A 23557-nucleotide genomic window follows, 5' to 3' on the forward strand; every position below is an offset into this window, starting at 1 on the left:
GGAGGCTGGTGATAAGTGATGTCCCTCAGTTCTGTCTTGGGACTGGTGCTCTTCAGCACCTCCACCAATAACACAGACAGCAGGACTGAGTGCTCCCTCAGCAAGCTTGTCTTGACACCAAGCTGAGTGGTGCAGCTGAAGGACAGAATGCCATCTACAGGAAGCTGGAAAAGCTCAAGAAATGAGCCCACAGGAATCTCATTAGCTTCAACAAAACCAAGAGCAAGGTGCTGCACCTGGGTCAGGGCAACCCCAGACAGGAGCACAGACTGAGAGAAGTCACTGAGAGCAGCTGGGTGGAGGAGGACTTGGGGTACAGGCCAGACATACCTGGCAGTATGAGCCAGTTGTGTCCTGGGCTACATCCAAAGCAGTGTGGCCAGCAGGCAAGGGAGGAGATTCTGCTCCTCTGCTCTGATGAGATCTGCAGTGCTGCATCCACCTCTGGGGTCCCCAGCATGGACCTGTTACAGCAAGCCCACAGAAGGGCCACAAAGATCTTCAGAGGGCTGGAGCACCTCTTTTACAAAGATGTCCTGAGAACATTGGGATTGTTCAGCCTGGAGAAGACTCCTCATTTCAGCCTTCCAGTACTTAAAAGGAGTTTATAAAAATGCATATAGAGAGAATCCTGTGTAGAATGCAAGATTCAGGATAGAATGCAAGCCAAATGTTTCTCAGGGGGGTTTGGACGAGGAGGTAGTAGTGGGAGGGGTTTTCATTGTTTCAGTGGGGTTTTTTAAATTAAAAATTTGCAGATTGGCAAGATCTAAAACTGGTATGGCCATTCTTGGCAAAAAGACTAACTCAAATATTCCTGATTTTCTACCCATTTGAAGTATGCACAGAAAAGCCAGAACAAGAATACTCAAATTATGTTACATGACTGTGTCATCTGGTGATCATTTATGTTTATACAAACCCCATAATTTACTAGGTAGAAATATACCAGTACCATAAATTCTTTGCCTGGCAACACCTGGAGATAGCCAAACTGGAAGTTGGAGTACCCAACTTCCAAGAACATTAATTTATCCCTTTCAGGTCAGTTGCTGTTACAAGTCAAATTTTTGCACAACTTTGTTTGCCCAATGCTTCACTATTCTGTTATTAATAGCTTACACAAATGGTGTTGCCTTTCTTTAGAGCTCATTGATATAAAAAACAATTCTTCCTACTACAAGGAGCTGTAGGACTGTTCTTGTTTCACTCTCTGATAAACACATTTTCTTCCACATAAACCATGCTGGAGAAAAACATCTCAAGGTTCATATCATCAGAGACCTCACTACTATGCAAACTCATTATAAATGTTAAGAGTGAGATACAGGAATTCTTTAACTGCAGTCAGAAACCATCAATCTTAATATGCAATCTCAGGAGAGTACAATTATCCAGTTATGGTAGGCAAACATTTTTACAATGCCATAATGTTAGTAAATATTCATTTGGGACTACATTACTAATCAGCAGAAATGACAGAACATTATGTGATCATCTGTGAACATTCTCTAGGAAATAAATACTCTTTCTCAGCAAAATACTTCTAAGGACTTTTAACATACAAATACTTTTTCAGAGAAAATGGCAGTTTCTTCCCTGGAAAGAAGAAATTTCACACAGGAAGAAGTTTGAGTGGTTTTAGATCATAGACTGACTGCAGTTGAGAACATTTTGGTACTGTCAGCTCATCAGAGAGAAGAAGGCATCAGCCATGTCTTGCACCTCCCCCATCAGGCAACAGACAAGGAAGGGAAAGGAAATAAAGAAGGGAAGCTTTTTTCTTAAATACAATGTACAATTAAGAACTTTCTACCACAGGATTTTGTAGAGGGCTAAAAACCAGCAAGTGCAGACCAATAAGAAGCTTGATATTAAGAGAGAGCCACATGACTGCAAATGCATTTCAGAGAATGAGCAAGAACTGAGCAACTGGTGTAAGATTAGAAATCATATCTCAAGTTACAACACACCCCCCCCTCACTTCAATGTGAATATGCACACACAGCCTAGTTTTAAAAAGCATAAAAGAAGAGATTGATCATCCTTTACAGCAGCATTTAGGTATATGTCACAATTTCAAAATATTATTGCCTGTCAGTAAGAAGAAAAAAGTCACAGCAATACCAAATCCATACCTGCTGTGTAGGAAAACAAGACTCTATGAACACCTCACAAATTTGATTTCCTATTAACTTTTTAATCTGGAAATACAGAACCTATTGATCAGATTATTCAGTTATGCTTGTATTCATAAATATTTGTAGATTTTCATCATATCCCAGGATCAGTGCTTGAACTATGAACTTACAAATGCTGAAGGCAAGAAAAGAACTCCAAGTTCATAAGAACGGATCATCAGTTGGCTGCCATTTTTCTCCAGAGCTCCCCAGGCTGCTTTAGATAGATTGGCACTGTGAAGAGAAACAAAGCATATTAGTGAGACACAATCTTCAATGCAGAAAATGTTTAAATAACATAGCCTAGCAATGTCCTTCTAGCAGGAGAACTTAAATTCAGTCAGAATAGTCTCACAAAAAGTGACTTGGTTGTTATTCCTTATTGCTATTTTTACAGCACAGTGGGAGCAGAGACAATATGTAGAAAGGCATTCATACACACATGTGGATAATTATACAAGCCTATTTCTGTCATGCAGATCTACAAGACAAATTCAGCCTTTTGAATCTTCTCTGCACATATCAGAAAGGAATTTGGTACTGGTAAATAGCTTCAATTTGATGATTTAAGAAGATTAAAGGCTAGCTCAGTTATGACTAGTTACAATACGTTCAGTACAGAGTGGGTTTGCATTTTACATCTTAGTACTGAGTGTTAAACAATATCTTTTGCTTTTGGCATTTTGTTCTTGGATCTGTTTAAGAAACCAAATACTTATCAAAGAGGTTTTGTTTCAGTTTGCTATTCAGCACCATGCTGAAGTTGATCTTTCATCAGTACCTACTACAAAGTAGATCAATTTGGGAGTCAAAAAGATATGCAATTTTGTTGTCAAAACCTACTTCCACAGCACAATACAAAATTTACACCTTATGTTTCAACTGATGGACATACTGGATGCTGTCTGGTAACAGCAAATGGTGGAACAGATAAAAACACAAAAAGAAAATAAAGCAACCATGAATTTCTGTATTAGGTGGAGTGAGCATCACATCAAAATGACTTAAAACCTTTTAAAAAGCATACTAATCATTACCACTATTGCAAGCAACAGTATCAATGAGTGATGAAATCTAAAGAGACCAAATATAAATAGAAAAAAAAATGAAAGTAACTGAGTATTTAAGAGTAAGGACAGATCATAATCTGTAGAATATAGGGTTGCATAAAAATCTGTTTTGGCAAAACTGAAACATATCTGTATTTTTTGTTTACAACAAGACATTCTCCCTTCAAGTCAAGAAATTCTTGCTTCCTCTTCTGACTTTTTTAACAACAATCGAAATATAAAGCTTATACTTCAAGGCAGACTGCTAAGCAACTCAATCTGACAAAAGATCAGATTTCAAATTCTATGTGTCTGTATGTTTTATTACAGTAGGGCAGCCCAAGTACAATTTCAGCTAACCCAAACTCTACCTATTTTGTAGAAATCAGCATATTCATACTACAGCATACCATATCTTAAAGAAATTTAACCCAAATCTAAAAATATTTATCACCTCACTTGGTGTTGAACGCCAAAACTGGCAGTCACAACTCAGACAAGATTTTTGTTTGATTATCAACTATTTCTGACAATCATTTCAATCTGCAGCCTCAAATGGGGCAATGCAATGGAGAAACATTAAATATAGACAAAAAATTGTATCACTAATTGAAGTATTATGTGAGTTATGGAAGTAACTCACCTGGGACTGCAGTTGACAAAGAAACCCCAAATATAAAGTGCTTAAGTGACAACTGTACTGGTTAGATGCATACCTTGTTACCAAGAACCAAGCAATCTTCTGGAAGTCAGGAGAGAGTCTCATGTATGTCTTAATGTGAGGTATAGCATGAGTTCGACCCGTGACTTCTGCTGACCATTTGCTAGGAAAGGAAAATAAATTCTTTTCATATACAGTTTCATTTTGAGGTCTAAAAAATACCATACCACAGTGCCATGATTTCAGGAACATTACTTATACTTGTCACACTCAATACTTACTTCTAGAGAAAATCTTAAAATACCACATTTAACTGAACAGTTAAGAATTCTACTAGATTTCAGAAGGGCAAGGGTTTTCTTCCTTACAACCAACCCAGAGATATTCTCCACAGTTTGTCAGGTTCTCCTAAGAAGTTTTTCCCATTTCTCTGTTCCAGATCACACTCCAGGAACTAAGTCTAAACTTCTGGACAATACATGTTCTTTGAAGACTATCAATGGTTATGACTTCAAGCAACTGATTTTGGCACCAAACTAAACCTCACAGAATTCCAAGTTTATTACAATTTATCACCCATGACACAGGCAGGGAGCAACTGGTAGTTTGTTGCCACTACTCCTCCTCTTCCCCATTCTGTGCCTCTAAGCCACTGAGAAATTTGAGGGTTTAAGAGAATAGAGGTCATATCTATGTGTATATAAAAAAAATAGATGAAAATAACAAGCCATTGCTGGATTAATTCAGCATCAATATTACAGAACTAAAGTGTAAGCAAGCAGTAAATATATGTACATAACTGAAAGTATGTAGTCACAGCATTAAGAAGCACTTTATGTTCACAGCTGTTAGTCCTCACCCAAATTCAGGAAGAAAGCTTCTTAACACACCTTCCTTCACCCAGAGACTTTTTTCCCCAGATTTGAAGGAAGACTCTGGTTTCAGTTGTCACAATCCTGTTTCCCTAACTTAGCATTCTCTTCTAATAGGCAAATCAAAAAGAATCAATTAACTCTGAAAAACTTAAGTGCACTGTGTCCCTCTAAAATCCTGAGCAGACTGACTTGGAAGGGTTGGAATTATTTACCTTTGTTGACTTTCAGGACTAACACTTACATACAGTGCACTTAAAATTAAGAGGCTTTGTATTTCACGGGTGAAAACCTAGTTACTTTAACAACCCTATCTCCCCTGATGAATGAACAAAAACCTCTGAGAACTGGTCCTGTATTCTTAAAGGGCAAGAGCTGAAACACTCTGCACGTTTGATGCAAACTAGACTTCTTCATATTTTGATGCAAGCCACATCAAAGTCTCTTTCTATAGGACAAATGAAGAGATATATATGATACAGAATTAGCTGACTAAGCTGGTCTTCCCCTACAAACTCCACACTTTCCATACATACAGACTGTAAGGATGAATCATGACTCAACCACCCTGGTTAATAGCTTTTCTCTCACAACTGACAGTTTCGACAAGCATCTTTAAGATCATGGGAAAAAAATAATTAGGTAACTCCAACAAAATTGTAAAAATGAAAACCAGAAAAATACTAGAACTGGGAATTTAAAGTTTATTTTCTTTACACTTACCTCTCTGCTTTACCCTGGGACAAACTTCTCCCCTCACCACTAACTGCAGTTATTCTGAGGTACTATCTCAGTCTATTGCCTTTTTGCCTCCTTATCTTAAGACAGATACAAATAGTGTGCCTTAGCAAGAGTAATACCACTTCTATCTATTACCCACAGCACGCTAACTGCAGTTTGATTTAATCTGAAGTGATTGAAACTCCTATTTTAGAAAGTTAAAATCAGAAAGGGGAAAATATATTTTGGCCGTGTTTTTCCTAGTAGGACAGCACAAACATGTAAGGATTAAAAGGGGAAAATGCATGCTAGTTTTGGCTGGGATAATTTTCTTCATACTGGCTACTATGGGGCTATGTTTGGATTTGTGCTAGAAACAGCACAAACACACAGATATTTCAGCTGTCATTTACACACAGCCTTTTCTGCCTCTCACACCACCCCACCAGTAAATAGGCTGGGAGGGGGCACAGGCAGGACAGCTGACTCCAGCTCATCAAAGGGATATTCCAGAGTATACACCATTATGCTCAGCACACGAAGCTGAGGAAAGAAATGGTCACTGGGGGGTCATTCAGAGTGATGGCCTTTATTTTCCCAAGCAACCATTAGGCACGACAGAGCACTACCTTCCTGGGGATGACTGAACACCTGCCCGCCCACAGCGTGTGGCAAACCAACTGATTTTGCTTTCCTTGTATGAGTAGCTTTTGCTTTATTAATAAACTGCCTTTATTTCAACCCACAAGTTTTCCCATTTTACTCTTAGGATTCTTTCCCCTATCCCACTAGGGGGGTAGGAAGGAGGGTGGGGGAGTCCAACTAAGTGACTTTGTGGTGCTGAGCTGCAGGCCAGGACTAAACCATCACAGCCCTGGAAATTTAACTGTACAGACATACCCAATTCATAAACAGAGACAGGAATAACTAATTTTCTACAACACCACCTCTTTCAGCATTTAGTTCTCTTATTTCAAATCCTGAAAGAATTTTCTATCTTAAGATACTAGCAACAAGGTTTGAGAAAATTAAAACAACTCACACCATTAGTTTCAACCTAAGAGAACTCTTATGATCTCTGTGTAGATGCTCTGTCTCTCATATTTTATGATTTTAGGGGAACAACACTCTATTTCTGCAAACTGAGAAGAAAACCCAAAACTTATTCCAAACTTAATAAATCTAAAGAACACGCAAAGCTCTAATAGAACAATCATTATGGACTTGTCAGGCACATGTCAAACAAACTCTTGTCAAACCAACTTCTTCCACTCTTTGAAAATAAATATTTGACAAAGTAACTGCACAAACATAAGACACACCATATTAAAAGCAAATCAACTAAAAGGAACGTTAAAATACAATACTTTATCTACTATTAAAGCTGATCAAATGTTTTGAAAGCCTCAATTAACAAAAATTATTAAGAATTGCAAATCTGTCCTCATAAATTAGTAATACTGGAAGGAAAAACAAGCAATAATACCAGAGAGAAAACTCTGCAAATTACTGTTTACACAGTAGCTAATTTAACAAAGCAGTCTAGTCATCATTTGCTACAATTAGAAAAGTAAAAGCAATATTAAGTTTAGTCACACTACTTTTTTTAAGAATTAAAGTTCTCAGTTGTTTTATAGGTTAAACACACTCAACTGGCAGAAGAGAGAAAAACAGCCAACAGACATTATAAAAAATCATGTGCCTGAGGCAGACATCCTGCCTCTTCAGTTGAGAGGCTGCAGAACACCATCTTCCAATTCCATTAATCTCTCCCTACTTGCAAAAAGCAGTTATTCATTTTCCTTTACTGTAAGCATAAAAGATTTGGGTTTTTTGTCCTTGCAGCTTTGGTAGAATCCCTAGTTTCCTGCTGGTTTCATACTATTTTCCAGCTGGAAGAAGAATTTTCTAAATTCCTGTAATCCCACCACTGCCCAAAGATTTGCAATATAGCAAATCTGTCAATCAGCTCATCTTGTATTTACATCTAGTGAAACCTGCTGTTTTCTGTGTGCCCCAGGTTCCACAGATAAAAAGTGCAGTCTCCTGGCCTATGGTAAGAGTTTACATGCAGGCCCTCCTCAAGGGCTACTGTCCTGCATTACTGCAGGGTAAGGGCCTGCATCTGGACAGCCACGACAGAGCAATTATGCAGGGCCACTGCCATCTGCAGCCAATTCCACAGATGAACTTGAAACAGCCCTTCTGCTGCCAGAGCAGGTCCCTGTACGTCCAAAGGAGACAGCTATGCGGGCATTTTCTCATTGAAAAGGAATAAATAAATTAATTATATCATTATTAAGTAACATTCTGTGTACTAAATAAGAGACTAACTGAAAAAAGGTTACATCTTTTTTCTGGTAAGATTCTCATGAGGTATGATTACAGAAACTGAATTAAGACTGCACAAACACCCCCAGATTTATGATTTTTTTTTTTCTTTTGAATCACGACTGAACAATCTTGAAAGGTTCAAGGTGATTGCAGCTTTCTTCCTTTGCTGAATGTGTTCAGAGGACACAGTTTAAAGGCAGGAGACAAAGCCTCACATGCTTTCTGCCTGAGTTCCATTCCTTAGACATTGACCAGCAAGGCTCACAAAGCAATCACCTTCACTCTAGAATGGAGGATGCTCTCTGCCACTAGCAATTCTATGTCAGTCCCCTAAATATACACCCAACTGAACACAATCTTACTTAGTAAATTTTCTTACCAGAGCAACTTCCGTCCAGAAGAGTTAAAAGTTTCTGATGAAAGGAATAGGAAGTTGCGGTCTTGTAAGAGGTTACAAGTTCTATTAATTTTTTTTATCTTTGCAAAACAACTTTTTCCATTGTTCTCTAAACATGCATAAGTTTTTAACAATTCAGCCTAAGGGAGATATCTGGCATGGAATGTGTCAGACTGTTAGAATTTGGCACAACTAGTAGCATATGGAAATAGAAATTCTTAATAGAAAATGTCAGGCATCTTTAACAAAAGATACTGCCACAAGGGATTGAGAACTTTTGCAGCAGGACTGCTGTACTTAGAAGAAAAAAATAAAGTAACCACCAAAAAAGCCTTTCTAGTCCTGTTGTGGCTCAGTTGAAATTCCATTAATACAGAGGCACAAGTGGGGAAAGTCAAATACAACTGTAAGTTAAAAAAAAAAAGAGCAACATTATTTCTGTTCTGAGAAGGAAACATTATATATAAGTTTACAGAAACCTAAATCCAGTAGTAACATCCTATACAATTTTTACAGGTAAACAGCATGTTTTCAACCAACTGCTGGAGATAAGACCCAGTAGATGAGGAACTAAAGGCCTTTAAGGAATTTAGGAATATCATACTTGTAACCACTTCCACTTATTTGCTTTTAACACTCAAACATTACACTGTAATGTACTTGAAACATACAGTCTGAAATTAAAAAAAACCCAAAGAATTGAGTTTTACTTACTGAAAATAGGAATGCAACCACAGCTGTTTCTGTGCTGTCTGTATACTGTACGGAAGTGAGCCACCAGCTTCAGGAAAAAAACAGAACATGTACATTTATTTTTTTGAAAGACATTCTAAAAGCAGCAAGCATCTTGGGGAATAATGTATCTGTCCTACCTCCATAAGTTACTTCCAGGAAATTTTTAAGTGCTCCAGTAGTATAAAATAATACGTACTTGCTGGGGTTCTTTCCATTCTTATAATTTAGCAAGTTCCTGAACACTACACAGCACATTTACACTAGGAAAAGTCAGAAACTGTATACAGGGAGAACTTTGGGTAGTTTAATATGATACCACTTGATATCAACAGATTGGAATAAATACCCATACAAACTAGAAGAAATAAACCAAGCAGCTTTCAGAAGAAAGAATAAACCTTCCAAATCCCAAACAATGTTATTTTAAAAAGAACTTCTATCATGATATTTGTATTGATTTGGCCTTTGGCTAACACACATTGCAATTTCTTGAAATGAATTTAAGAAGAATCAGCCAGGCATACTGAATTATATTAGTGCCGTGTAGTAAAAGCATCATGCAAAGTCTACTGTATTCAACATGTCCTAGAAGACACCAAAAGAACTCTTTATAAAAGCTTTACTACTCTCAGGAATGCACTAACTGCAGGAGTCCACAGAACTGCTCATTTGCACAAACACAGAGTTCTGCAAATGAGACCCACCACACATCAAGTGTAGTGGGTCTCACCCACTAGAATTATTTACTCATTTGCTGCTGTGAGATAAGGACCAGGAAGAGAGCAAAGGAGGCTCAAACTTTAAAGGGTATAAAGAAAACTTTATTAATAGAATTAAAACAAAAATAATAAGAAATCAGAATAACCTTCAGAACACTTCTCCTTCCCCCACATCCTCTTTTCTTTCCCACTGATAACAAAAAAAGGCAAGACCTGGGACTTTAAGTGAGTTTACCACCTCTAAAATAGCCTTTCTTCAGTTCTCTTAAGGAGAAGAGTCTCTCTTGCCATGCCATGGAGACCTCCCCACAAGAAACAGTTCTCTCGTGGCTTTAATGTCACAGCAAATCAGCCAGCCAGAAAAGGAAAATTCATTTGCAGTGTCAAAGACCCTCCCATGCCTTGCAGCTTTCCCACAGCTGCTTTCATGGGCCATGTCAACTTATGGGGTACTACTTTAAGGATGAGCTGTTCTAGCATAAAAATAAAGTTCTTCTCATCCACCTCTGAGAACAGAGGTCTTCTTCCTCCCTGAGAGCAAAAGGTCTTCATCACTCATACCTCTCTCTATTCAAACTTCTCATTGCCTCACTTTCCTCTCATCCAGCCTGCACTTAATCACATAATTGTAAAGATGTTAGAGGTGATTAAAGACAAAGGTAAGCTAAACAACATCTAGGGGTACTCCCTCATTCATCAAGCCACTTATCATGGAAGGACATCAGGTTAATTAGACATAATTTCTCCTTTATGCTGATTACTCCAAGTCACCTTCTTTGTTTCCATCATATGTTTGGAAACATTTCCAGGATTCCTTGTTCCATTACCTTCCTAGGGATCAAGATGAGGCTGGCAGGCCTACGGGTCCCCAGATCCTCCTTCTTACCCTTCCTACAGGAAAGAATTCTTTTCTTTCAGTACTCATGAATCTCTTCCAATTGCCTTGACCTTTTGAAGACTTGTTTTTGAGTAACAGAACCTTCCCTGTATCAGAATACTACAGTACCCATTCCTGTTACAGTTTGGCTGGGGCTATGCTTTTACAAATATGACTTAATGAAAATAAACATGGGAATAATGAACAGAACAGCTGTATATTACAGTATTTTAAAAAGACCAGTAACACCTTAGCCTCCATTGTATCTGATGTGCAGAATGACACTGCAATCAAAACAGAGGAGGACTTGAAAAACTCAAACCTGAAATTTCTGCCAAAATGAAATTATGACTGGAGTAAGAGCAGTGGACAGGAGTTGTTGTTTTCCTATACAGTGACATATGAACATGGCTAGGACAGACAAATGTTACATACCAATGCCCATAAAACCTTATCTATTCAACCACAACATGGGTCAGAGCGCCAGCAAAAGCAGTAAGATTCTACTGCCACCTATTCTATCACATTATCAGCAAGATGAGAACTTCATGCTCATTTAACATCAACCACTGAAGTGATTTTGCAGGACATTATGACCACAAAAAACAAATAAATGGGGATTAATTTGCTTACCAGGATAGCCTTCTAGACTTTGCCTCACATTGTTCACAGTAGGATAAACCTTCATGGAGGTAGAACAAAAAGTAACTTTAATAACACAGCTCTGAATAGACAAGCTGTAAATTTTCAAACAAACTCCTTAAAGAAAACTTGAAAAAAAACAAATATTAAAAGCTACATTTTTTTTAGAATTAATAAATTTACACTGCAGTCTACAACTACAATTGTGCTGTTAACACAGAAAATCTAATATATTTACCACTCTTACAGAGTTAACCAAATGAGCTAGCAAGTCTCAAGTAATACTGCCTCAGCAACTTCCACAGTAGCCAAAGCCAGTTCTTAACATTATTCTATGAGATTTTAGTCTCACACCTCAATTACAAGATACAAGTATGCAGGGGCAATTAGCACATGGTAAAGGCATAGTTTGACCATAATTTTTCCTTGATTTAAACTCCTGCCACAAACTTTTCTGCTCCTCCCCTTAATTGTGCTAATAATCAAAGGTATTAATGACTAAGGATTCAGCTACATCTCAGCAGGAAAAACAGCTGCATCTACAAAACCCTATGGAAGACAAGCTATAGAATGAGAAGTTAATTTTGAGGAGATGATATAAATCTAGTGTCATGCAGATGGAAATTATAGTACATTTTTATAGCAAACCACATACAACTAAATGGCTTTAAGTGCCATATATATAACTTCATTATGAAAACTCTGTTACTCTCTTCCAAAAGTTAAAAGCAAAACAATGACTAAGATTTCCAAAACAAATGATTAAGTGTTAAATAAAGGTCACCAGCATACCAAATGAATTGGGACATCACATTTATGGAAAGGTGTCACACTGCTGCCTGCAGCCACCAGACTGTCCTGGAACTCTGAGCACAGCCACTTGGACCCATCAGCTCCCATGGAACCAATGCTTGAGAACTGTCCAACAAGAGGCCAGGATTCCTGTGCTGGTATTGACACAGCATGCTCCTTCAAAAGCTGGTGAGGGGAATTAAAACAGAATTACACACACACAGAACACCTTAATCAGTTTGATATCACTTTTGATATAATAAATCCTCTATAACTTTAGAATTCAACACACATAGTATACCTTAATCAGTTTGATATCACTTTTGATATAATAAATCCTCTATAACTTACTTCTGATAATGAAGGAGATTAACATTGATACTAAATATTTAACTTTGCAATAAAACAAAATCAACAGGCTTTCCAAATAACTCACTTCAAGAGAAGATTAAACATCACCACTTTTATCCAAAAGCACTAAAGCCAACCATTAAATAATGGGTGAAAAGAATGTTAGCAGCTCTTTCTAAAACCATGAAACATTAGCTTCAGAAGTTTCAATAAATAAACAACTAAATATTTTTCATATTTGGTGGTTGTTGGCCATAAAATTCCTCTTGTATCCTAAAGTAATGACACCCAGCTACAATAGAAGTCTACAATAAGAGGGGAAAAAAGAACAATTGAAGAGAAAACTGGAATGATCCTTTTACAGGAGTTCTTCAGCTGTGAATGGAATTTAAAGTCACATTAAAAACAGATATAGACAAATATTAAATTGTATATAGTTGCCACCTTTACCCCTCTAGAGAAAACACACAATCTAATGGCTTCAGTCATCAATGTCAGTATCAGGTCTACCTGCATTGTCACTAAAATCCTTTTTAAAATCACAGAAACATTTGCCACAAGATCACCTTTCTCCCTTACAAACTTTTTCTGTTTTATTTTTTCTTCATTCTATGTCCTAAATAGGCAAAAAACATCAGAAAGGACATGCTCTTAATGAGCAAAGGGATATCTGTAAGAGTAACCTCATGATGAAAAGCAATGTGATACATAAATATTCTGTATGTCACAGAAGTTTGCCACAGACAGCACTAGATTTTCATATAAAATTCATGACAGTATTTGAAATAATGCCACATCAGCAGGAGGTGCAGGTTAAAAATTCTTCAATTATGAGAAATATTTAATAGATAACATTAAATACCTCATCAAATTCTGAAAAAGCACAACAAAAAAAACCCAACAAAATTAAGGGTCCAAACCAAACAAGAAGGGTCCATGCAAACTTGATATATGGTAATCTTGAAGATTTACCATTACAGCTTACCTAAATAAGCATAAGACCTCTGAAGACAAGAGAGTTCAACTATTAACATAATACTGTCATATTCACCCCTAACCATATCCTAAGTCCCACATTAACATTTCTGTTAAGTATCTTCAAGGATGGTGACTCCAAAACCTCCATGGGCAGCCTGTTTCAATACTTGGCAGAGTTCGAAGGAATTTTCCTTAATATCCAAACTTTACCTCCCTGGCACAACTTGAGGCCATTTCCTCTTGTCCTATCACTTGTTACTGGGGAGAAGAAACCAAGCCCCCTCAGCTACAGCCTCCTTTCAAGTAGCTGTGGAGAGCATTAAGGTCTTCCTAAGCCCTTTTTTCTCCAGGCTGAACACCTCCTAACTCCCTGAGCTGCTTCTCATCAGTGCTATGGTCCAGACCCTCCACCAGCTCTGCTGCCCTTGTCTGGACACACTCCAGCATTTCAGTGTCTTTCTTGTCATAAGAGGCCCAAAACACAGCACTCATGGTGTGGCCTCACCAGTGCTGAATACAGAGGAAAATCCCTGCCCTACTCCTGGCCACACTACTGCTGACACTGGCCAGGATGCCATTGGCCTTCTTGGCCACACACTGGCTCACATCCAGCTGTTGTCAACCAGCACTCCCAGGCCCTGTTCCACCAGGCAGCTTTCCAGCCACTCTGCCCCAGCCTGTAGTGCTGCATGGGGCTGCTGTGACTCAAATGCAGCACCCAGCACATGGTCTTGTTGAACCTCACACAGTTGGTCTCCACTCATCAATCCAGCCTGCCCAGATCCCTCTGTAGAACCTTCTACCCTCCAGCAGATCAACACTCCCCTCCAACTTGGTGGGCTCGATAAGGAGCCCTGGGGAACACCACTTGTGACTGTCTGCTAGCTGGGTGTAACTCCATTCACCACTTTCTAAGATCTGCCACCAGCCAATTTTTTACCCAGCAATCAGTGCACCCATCCAGACCAGGAGCAACCAGGTTCCTCCAGGAGAATTGAGTATGAATGTTCAGGTAGACAACATCCACAGCCTTTCCCTCACCCACTAGGCTGTCACAGAAGGAAATCAGATTAGCCAAGCAGGACCTGCCTTTCATGCTCATTGGGCCTAATGACCTGGGTATCCAGGCAACATGGATCTGCCCAGTTAGCCAGAACAGCTGATAAATGACTGACAGTGGGTAAATGAGCACTTCTGCCAGCTCCCTCAGTGGATCCCATTTGGTCCCATGGACTTGTGTCCATTTCAGTGTAGCAGCAGGCGATTGACAGGTTCCCCTTGGGTTATGGGGGTTTCATTCTGCTCTCTGTCCCTGTCTTCCAGCCTGGGGAGCTGGACACATGGAGAACAGGTCCTGCTGTTAAAGACAGAGGCAAAGAAGGCATCAAGCACCTCAGCCTTTGCCTCATCCTTTGTCCCTATGTCTCCCACTGCATAAATTATGGAGATTTTCATTAGTCTCTTTTTATTACCAATGTACTTATAAAAGCATTTTTATTGTACTTTTCATCAGTAGACAGATTAAGTTAACTTCTAAGTTGCAAGCTTATGTATGTTATTGCTAACTTTTACTGTAACAATGTAGAAGACTGATGACAGCTGGAAAAATTGGAAGGAACTGAAGAATTCTGTCCAAAATTCTATTTACATCTTAAAGGATATTAACAATAAAGGTTACAGTTGTGGTACCTTTCTGAGCCTAAGATGTCCCCACTTTTCTTTATCATTGCCTTGATATCGTCCAGGGGTAGAACCAAGCAGATACACTCTAAAAATAGGAAAAAAACCAACAAATTTTTGTAGATCTCAAGTGCTTTGGTTTGTAAAGTAGCAAGGTATTTAAGTAAAACTTACCAGCAAGACTGAACACTCAAGTGCAACCAGAAATATTTAATGTCTCTTGTGGGATTTATAATAAAAAGAAAAGTGGATTTTCTTTCAGCTGTATAATTTATTATCAGCCTCCTGTATGGCTGTCATATATCACCAGGCTGTTCTACAGCAGAGACAAGAACTATATCTTTTTCAGTGTGCAAAAATGCAGAAGATGGATAATGCTGGCAATATGCATAAATAGCTCGTTTGGCACATAACTGGGCACATAATTTTGAGTAAAGCCAATCTACTGCTACATCCAAATCAGCAGATTCAGGTAGGAGTTTTCATTTGGGCACCTAATAGTTCAGATGCAAAGTACAGCTTTTTCAACACTTCCTAATAATGGGTTTAATAACCTATTTGACTTTGCCCTGAAAAGAGGGAAGAGACCTGCCTGAAGTTACAACAGGCAGCTCTAAGAAGCTGCTCCCTACTGCATACATCTCATGCCTAACTTTATTCATGACTGAATGCCCCCTACAGCACATAAAATGGCAATCCCTATCCTAACAAGTAACTTTCCTATCACATGCATAAATTCCTATCAGCTAGGGCTCAACTCATCTGTTTTAACTCATGCTGATGGTCAATGCAATCAGAGCAGCTGTTAGCTCACCTGATTAAAAAGTACATACTTTTTTTTTACCCCCTCCAATCTTTTAAGACTCCGTATAAAGATAAAAACGTTTTTTAATTTATAAACTAGAAAAGGTTTCAGTCTCTATTACCACCAGAGTATGTGACCATTTTCAGCATTTCTTTTCAACAAATTTGTTCACATTGCAAAACAGCAATTAAGTTGCCAGGGAGATCTACACTTTCTGAAGTAAATGCTCATATAAGTGCAACTACTTATTAGAAGTAAATTCAGCATCCTGAATTATTTTTAAGTAATATCAGCAATGTGATATTAGCTAAGACTATTCCAAGACCAGTTAGGTACAACATTACCCACCAAAACTATTCCAAAATTCTACAGATATGCAGGTTGATTAAACTCTGCCTTACAAACAGAAGCCTATTCTGAACTAAATCCTCATTCCAGTAACCTTTACTTACATGCTCTCTCCCACATGACAAACCCTATACAACAGAGGTCTTTTTTTTTCCACTGGTAATATTACTGGAGTAAATACTTGAGCCAGACTGGCTTAAATGAAACCAAGTCCTTATTGCTTTATAGCTACCCTCTATAAAGTTGCTGCTGGTGCGGCTTTCTGTCTTCTTTTAAAATGCATGCTCATAAAACTAGAGAAGTTGGTCTATTTGATATAATCTACATATGAGAAAATTTTTAAAACCACACAGTCATGTTTGAACACTCAAGCCTGACACAAGATTACCTTACAAAATAAGCATGAGTTCTAACAGATCCTGACACATATTTAATTTCTAGGAAAAAACACCAAAAAAACCCCACACGTGCAAGTTGCAAAAAACTTAAGATTATACATACCTTGTTTCTGATAAATCATGTTCTTGAATCAGATCTATCCATTCTTTGAGTGCAGGAGAATTGTAAGCTGCCAAGTAACTTATTAGGTCAGATTTAAAATTAGTTGCAGATTCACCAGCAGTACCAGATGATCCCTTAGGTAGCCTTGGATACAAAGGGCTTAGCCATATTCTTAAAAAGAAAAAAATGAAAAAATTCAGCCATATAAACAAGCACACCATGCATTAATAATATGTGAGTTTAGTACGTGAGTAAAGCACATCTGAAGGTCCAAAACAAATACTTGTCAGATTCACTGTGATACCAACTACAAAGTCTAACTAAGTGCTAACTGGTCAGGCTCAGACTTGGCAACCATCAGTCCTTTCATCAACATTTTCCATAGGCATAGAACGCTGCAATGTGTTCTGCTAAACTACTGCTTTGTGCAACTGCCTAGAAAACCACCAATGAAAGCATCTGAAAGGTTTATATATTTGAAGAGTAGCCCACAATAATAGGTTGCATCTCAAGAACCTCCATCAGAGTAAATAGGATGGGCACCACCAGGGAAAACATTTAGCATTTCTTTCCATTCACACATTACTGCAGCCATGGGAATCAAAGACTCTGCATTTTCAACTTTACAATGGGTTGATACTACCCTTTGAAATTCAGAACCACCATATTGTGATCCTGCATAACACTGCAGTATGCAAAAGCTAAAAAAGAAAACTATTTCTCATATTTGACAAGTAGGGGAACTTGTTAAGATTCGTTCCCAATAGGTATTTTCATGCCTTAGATTTCTGAAAAGCTAACTGCCATAACACTGCCATAAAATATGACAGCCACCCATAGGATTTAAAGGCAAAAAATCAGTGTCTATTCTTGCCACTCAAAGAGCTTGTCTCAGACAAGGAAAGTCTCAAAACCCCTGTTTAATGGCAGCAAAATGGATGTCAAAGTGACAGTAACCTCTGAAAAGCAACTTTCCATTAGTTTGAAATTTTATATCCTGATTTATTGTGGTCATTTAACTAAAAAAATGGTCCCATAAAAAACAGTCAAAAAACTGAAAAGTTTCAGTTATATCAACATGCCACTTAATTTTTTTTGTTTTTGTGCTCTCAACAAAACTATGTCCTAAGTTGGTCATTAAGTTTAAAGACTTCTACCAAAAAATAAAACAGGGAAAAAATACCTTCCCAGGAAAGGTATTTCCTTTCTGGTGAATACTAGGTCATCTACTGTATTACAGAACAAATAATACCCAACATTTATTAGACCACATTCTAGATAGTCACAACAAAAGCAGAACATTTGCACATCCACATTATGCTTGCAGTATTAACACAAATTTTATTTAAACAGCTGCTGCAGACCTATATAAATGGTAGTTTATAGCTACGAAGTTTTTTCATAAAGAGACAGCACAGCATAATAAAATTTTGTATCAGACCGATTTTGAACTATCAGCCAACTAGGAACACAGTTTTTTCTACAGGAGAAAGCAAGTAAAATTCAGACCTAGACAGCCACTAGCACTCTCGTCCAACTTTTAAAATTTTCGTTTTAGAATTGCTCTATCTTAAGAGTGTAAGGCTTGCAACACTAGATCACCTAATATCCTGTCTCCAGCAGAAGCAAATACCTATGGAAAGTATTAAACATTCACCTGGTAGGGATTGTTGCTTACCCCTGAGTTTTCTGGTGCCAATCCTCAGCAATAAGATTGGATGTATGTATCACAACTCGAAGTCCTTCTTCATACAGCAACAACATCATTTTCCTTTAAAAAAATACATATAACTCTTCATTTATTTCAAGTACACTGAGAGTAGGAGATAAATTAGCAATTCATTAAAAGGCTCCAAGGTAATTATTTGCAAATATATGTTATGCATCACACAAGCACTTAAGACTTCACATGCATGTCAAGCTCACACGGCAGTCATTAGACTATCCCCATATATTTTATTCCAGAGTACAGCTTAACATCTCATGCAACTGATTACCCACAACAGAGGGAATATTTGCAGAACACTTCCTATATTTGCATAGCTCTTTAGATACTTATCTCTTTGCAGACAGTAAGAAAAAGAATTAAGGAACACTGAAAGGCCTTTACTGATAACTGAATTTATGAAAACCTAATTACTTTAACTGACTTTTACCTTAAAAGAAGGTATGTATACAGCTAACCATTGTGATGGCAAAAAAGCTATTTATCATAACTATTAAGCTACAGCAGAAAGGAATTTTAAAACTAGTAACTGAGATAAACATACACATCTGTACCTTTTATAAAAAAATTGCTCAGATTTTCACACCCAAGTTTTCATTAGCTGTGTAAAGGCAGCATATCCATGTAATCCCAAAGGATGAGATCTGAAACCTAAACTGAACTCAATCTTTGCTAAAACTTAAGATCTGTTCTTTTCTCTAGATTTCCATCTACAAAACTCACTTTGAGACACTCCTATTACATCCAGTTCAAGTTTTTTTCCTGAGAAGACCCCCAGATTTGCTAGTTTTTTTCAGCTCCTCCATATGAACTGAAAAACGTGATCAGTAAACCAGTGTTGTGTCAGTCCTGCCTATGACTGAACAAGTTTGAATTACAGTTTTGGTATTAAGGCATGAGTTAAGATCCAGGACCTGCAGTCCACCTGCCTCAGACCAGTTCAACTTCAAGTGTTTAACTTGCACATCTCGTATCCACTCAATAACTAATTTGTCTCATTAAACTAGAGCAATCCTGTAATCTCTAAATAGAAGATGTTTATGGAAGCTTTAAGACTCAACAATTTCTACAAAAGCCAGTTTTGGTGCAGACCTTTCTGCTTCATAGCATTACTTACGTATGGTGAGTTCCAAATGCAATATCCAGTTTAGCCTACAAAATTAAAAGTTGATCATTAAAAATTGCTATTGTGCATTGCTTCTTATTTTGTTTCATTTCACTGCTCTCTAGTGGACAGATCACAAAGTACATTTTCTTCCTTCTCCATAATTCTAATGCACTCTCCACTTTCTACAAGCTAGATTTTAAACAGTAATGCAACTCTTGCTGGAACTGTTCCAGAATTTGTACCTCTCTTACTAGCAGCATTTTCAGAAACAGTCAGCAGAAAATAACTCAAGGCTCCTGCTGGACACCAAAACAGAAGCCAGCAACGTGCCTTGCATGAAAGATGACTAACAGGGTCCTGGCCTGCATTAGAAGGAGGGCTGACAGCAGGTCAAGGGAGGGGATGCTTCCCCACTGCTGAACATCAGTGAGGACACACCTGCAGTACTGGGTCCACATTCAGCAGGAAACTCAGGATTACCAGACTGTTTCAAAGAGAACAAAATTCCAAGATCATTCTCCTCCTAACAAAGAGCACAGTGTCCCCATGATTATTAATATACTTCACCTGACAAAATCTTGAAACACTGGCAAGTTGCCATAGGCACACCCTCCCCCGGAATGAAGCCAATGGCTTCACCAGTTAGGGACAGCAAAACAATGAACATAACATCAGAGATAAAATGGCATGTGCCAGGAAGCATTCTCACAGCAATTTTAACAGTATTACGAGATTATTTGTATCAGCCTTTTCTTGTGTAAAACATGTTTAGGAAATAATAGCTCTTTGATGAGATTTAAGATTATGGTGACACTAGGACTAAGTTCTCTATTTTACAAAATAAACCCAATGCTTCCTTTTCACTTGAGAAATAATAACTCTTTGATGAGATTTAAGATTATAGTGACACTAGGACTAAGTTAGTTCTGTATTTTACAAAATAAACCCAATGCTTCCTTTTCAGCCACTGTAAGAACCTGAATGTAACACGACAACGGAGAAGGTGAGAAGCTCTTCTGTGAGCACATGACATTCCTGTGGGCAGCTGTTCCGTACAAACTTTTGTGGGTGAAGCCTACCATACACTGTTACCATGTCCTGGTATGGCTATTCTTCAAAGTATAACAAAAAACTTCTCACATAAGGTGTGTCTTTTCATCAGTAAGAAGACTTGGAGTGTAGGAGATGGCTTAACTTCAACCAAAGGATGATACAAATGTTAATTACCTGACAAAAGCTAATATTCTCATAAGGCCGTGCTTGTGCAATTAGTTCAGCTTTGGATTCTCTCTTCTCGCCGTGAACTATCAGCAATGGCTTCTTCCTTAAACAAAAGGAGATTTCCATTAAAACATCAAGTGAATCAGCAATTAGCCTAAACCATTCCTTCATGTAGCTATGATATCTGGCCCTTAAACTTGACAGTCCAGCAGAAAGATGGCACTGAAATCAATACACCTTATTAATTAACTCAAAATAGCAATAACTACAATAGAACCTCTAAACAATAGACACTGTAAAATTGTACCAGAAAAAAAAAAAGGGGGAAACGGGAAGTGTGGAGTAAAGCAGGCACCAAAATAAAAACTCTTAATACAAGATCATGAAAGAAACTTTCCCTAGAGCTCAAAACAGACAAATGTATACTCCCAAAAGCACCAATATACACAATGTGGATGTATGACAATTTAGTAATTACTATCTTACAGAGAAGGTGGAACATTGATAGGGAAAAGGAGAGGGTCTATTCTGGCAGTAATTTGGTGTTCACTTCCTAAAAGCAAACTTTTGGTCCTGCCAAGCAGATCTAATCCATAGGGAGGGGTGTTGCCTCCCTGAGGTCCAGGTAAGAGACTGGACCACCAAGAAAACTCAGCCCACTGATTATTATGGGTTTTTCAAGTGAGTACCAACAAAGTCCTAACAAGACAGCAGACAAGCAAGAGGGCCTTGGGTCAAGACATCTGGAGCAAAAGTTGTGTTCTCTTCTCTCCTGCCAGTTACAGGGAATGATGAGACAGGATGGAGATAACTTCACAAAGCAGAAGCAGCCAAATACATAATCACAAGACAGGACTATGGGTCATCCATATGGGGTACTGGCACACCCAAATACTTCCATAAAGCACCTGGATACCGTAGTACAGGGAACAAACAGGAGAAACTGGAGAGCTGTATGAAGTCACAGGGCTTTGATCTTAATGCAATTAGAGACATGGTGGGACAGCTCACACAACTGGAATATTGTCATGAAGGGCTACATGCTGTTTAGGAAAGACAGGAAGGTGCAGTAGTGGAGTTGCCCCCTACATGAGGCAACACTTGGAACATATCAATCAAGATGTTATGGGTTAGGATAAAAAAATGAATGAGTAGGAGTGACACTGTTGTGGGTGTTTGCTGCCTGCCATCTGGTCAGCAGGACTAAGTGGATGAAGCCTTCCACAGCAGCAGTACAAGCAGCCTCAGACCCTGGTTCTTGTGGGGGACTAACTACCCTGACGTGTGCTGGAAAAGCAACACAGCAAAGCATAAACAGTACAAAAGCTTCTTGAAAGCACTGATGACAGATGTAGTGGAGGATCCCACAAGGAATGTAGTACAAAAGTTCCTTGAAAGCATTGATGACAGCTTTCTGACAGATGTAGTGGAGGATCCCACAAGGAATGGTATGCTGCTCAACCCAATGTGGTCCTTTCCAACCTTGCCCATTCTGTGATTCTGTGAACTCTGGTTCTACTGCACTTCCAGCAAAATGAAATTTAAAAAGGCACATTATATGCTTACTTCATCTGCAGGACTTTGCAATTATCAGAAAGGAATTTCAATCAAATAAGTGCTGCTTTTATGACAATACCCATCAATCTACTATATCACATCCATTAAATCATGCTGATCCTTTCCACACAGTTTTCTTGTGCCCTTCCTACATTCTCCCCTTTCTCTTGCACTATCTGGCTCTTGACTCAGTAAACTGTATGGCAAAAAGCTTCTTGTTCCATCTTTACAGTCATCTACTGCCATCTCATTGAGGCCCACAGTGGGACCCCCTCAGTGTTAACTAGTAACAATCAGAAACCAGCTATCCTGAACTCTGACTATTTCCAGTCTTGAATATAGTCAAGAAATCAAGAGAACTACAGCTGTGGAATAAGAGAAGAAAGAAAACAGAGTCTGTGCATATCAAATTGGTAACAATCATCTGCACTGCAAAGAAGTGTTTATCACTGACTTATAACAGGACCTTGTATGAACAGAAATGATCTGGAAATTTCATAATTTCACCTTTGTAAAATAAACATACCTGAATTCCTGCGGGTACTGTCTTACAAGCCATCCCACATCTATACAGTAGTTAAACTTGTATGTAAGAAAAAGAAAACAGACTCATTAAAAAGAAAAAAAAAAAAAAAAAAACAGATCAATGAACTACAGCAAAAAAGCTTTTTGTGTTCATCACACATTATTACTTACCTCATATACAGCATATTGTAAAAACAGGTGTACTTTTGACTTTTACATCCTTTCTTTCATTCCTCTTTAACAATTCAAGAATGAATTTAAGTTTCTCAAAAGTGTGAATTAGTGCTCATAAAATTTATCATCCAGGAAAAAAAATCACATGCACATCATATAAAAGCTTAGGTTCAAGGATCATCTCTTTGCCATGTGTTTGTATCATGAATGATAGGAAAACTTCTGGGCAATAACAAAGATATTATTGCTAGATTGCAAGGCATTCTTTCTTTCAAAAAAACACATGTACATGAACATAAACACACACTTCTCAATTGCACATTCCTCAAAAACAGGAGAAATTAGTCTTATAATTGCCTGAATTCTACAGAAGAACATAGGATGGTGTAATTCAATAAATTGTTCAACAGTTGAAAACATTTAGAATTCCCTCTGTATTTTAACAAGGCTCCCTGTTAATATAAGATACATGGCACAAGCATAGATTATCAAGTTTAAGATTAATGAAGTAAAACAAGCAAGTGAAATCAGTTTGACAAACAGGGAACTCACCTGGGCAGAAGATATGAGAGTTCCAAAAAGAGGAGACAAAATATCTATTAAAA

The 23557-nt window shown here is 38.0% G+C and overlaps 1 protein-coding gene across 3 annotated transcripts in view; it reads right to left on the reverse strand.

The window, feature by feature from the left end:
* The window catches only part of TDP1 (tyrosyl-DNA phosphodiesterase 1), a 40998-nt gene that overhangs the window by 14633 nt on the left and 2808 nt on the right, over nucleotides 1-23557 (reverse strand). For all 3 annotated transcript variants that reach the window (XR_005627853.1, XM_039712844.1, XM_039712845.1), the window contains exons 3-14: nucleotides 23505-23548; nucleotides 22780-22835; nucleotides 20703-20799; nucleotides 19485-19519; nucleotides 18320-18412; nucleotides 16642-16812; nucleotides 14997-15075; nucleotides 11979-12164; nucleotides 11178-11226; nucleotides 8928-8994; nucleotides 3946-4053; nucleotides 2312-2414 (exon numbers count right to left, since the gene is read on the reverse strand). Coding sequence is in view for 2 of the 3 variants with exons in the window: in XM_039712844.1 (XP_039568778.1) it covers nucleotides 2312-2414; nucleotides 3946-4053; nucleotides 8928-8994; nucleotides 11178-11226; nucleotides 11979-12164; nucleotides 14997-15075; nucleotides 16642-16812; nucleotides 18320-18412; nucleotides 19485-19519; nucleotides 20703-20799; nucleotides 22780-22835; nucleotides 23505-23548 (1088 nt within the window). In the remaining variant the exon portion in view is untranslated. The remainder of the gene's footprint in view (nucleotides 1-2311; nucleotides 2415-3945; nucleotides 4054-8927; nucleotides 8995-11177; nucleotides 11227-11978; nucleotides 12165-14996; nucleotides 15076-16641; nucleotides 16813-18319; nucleotides 18413-19484; nucleotides 19520-20702; nucleotides 20800-22779; nucleotides 22836-23504; nucleotides 23549-23557) is intronic.

This window comes from Passer montanus, unplaced genomic scaffold (assembly GCF_014805655.1).
Source record: "Passer montanus isolate IOZ18808 unplaced genomic scaffold, ASM1480565v1 scaffold27, whole genome shotgun sequence".
Taxonomy (NCBI): Eukaryota; Metazoa; Chordata; class Aves; order Passeriformes; family Passeridae; genus Passer; species Passer montanus.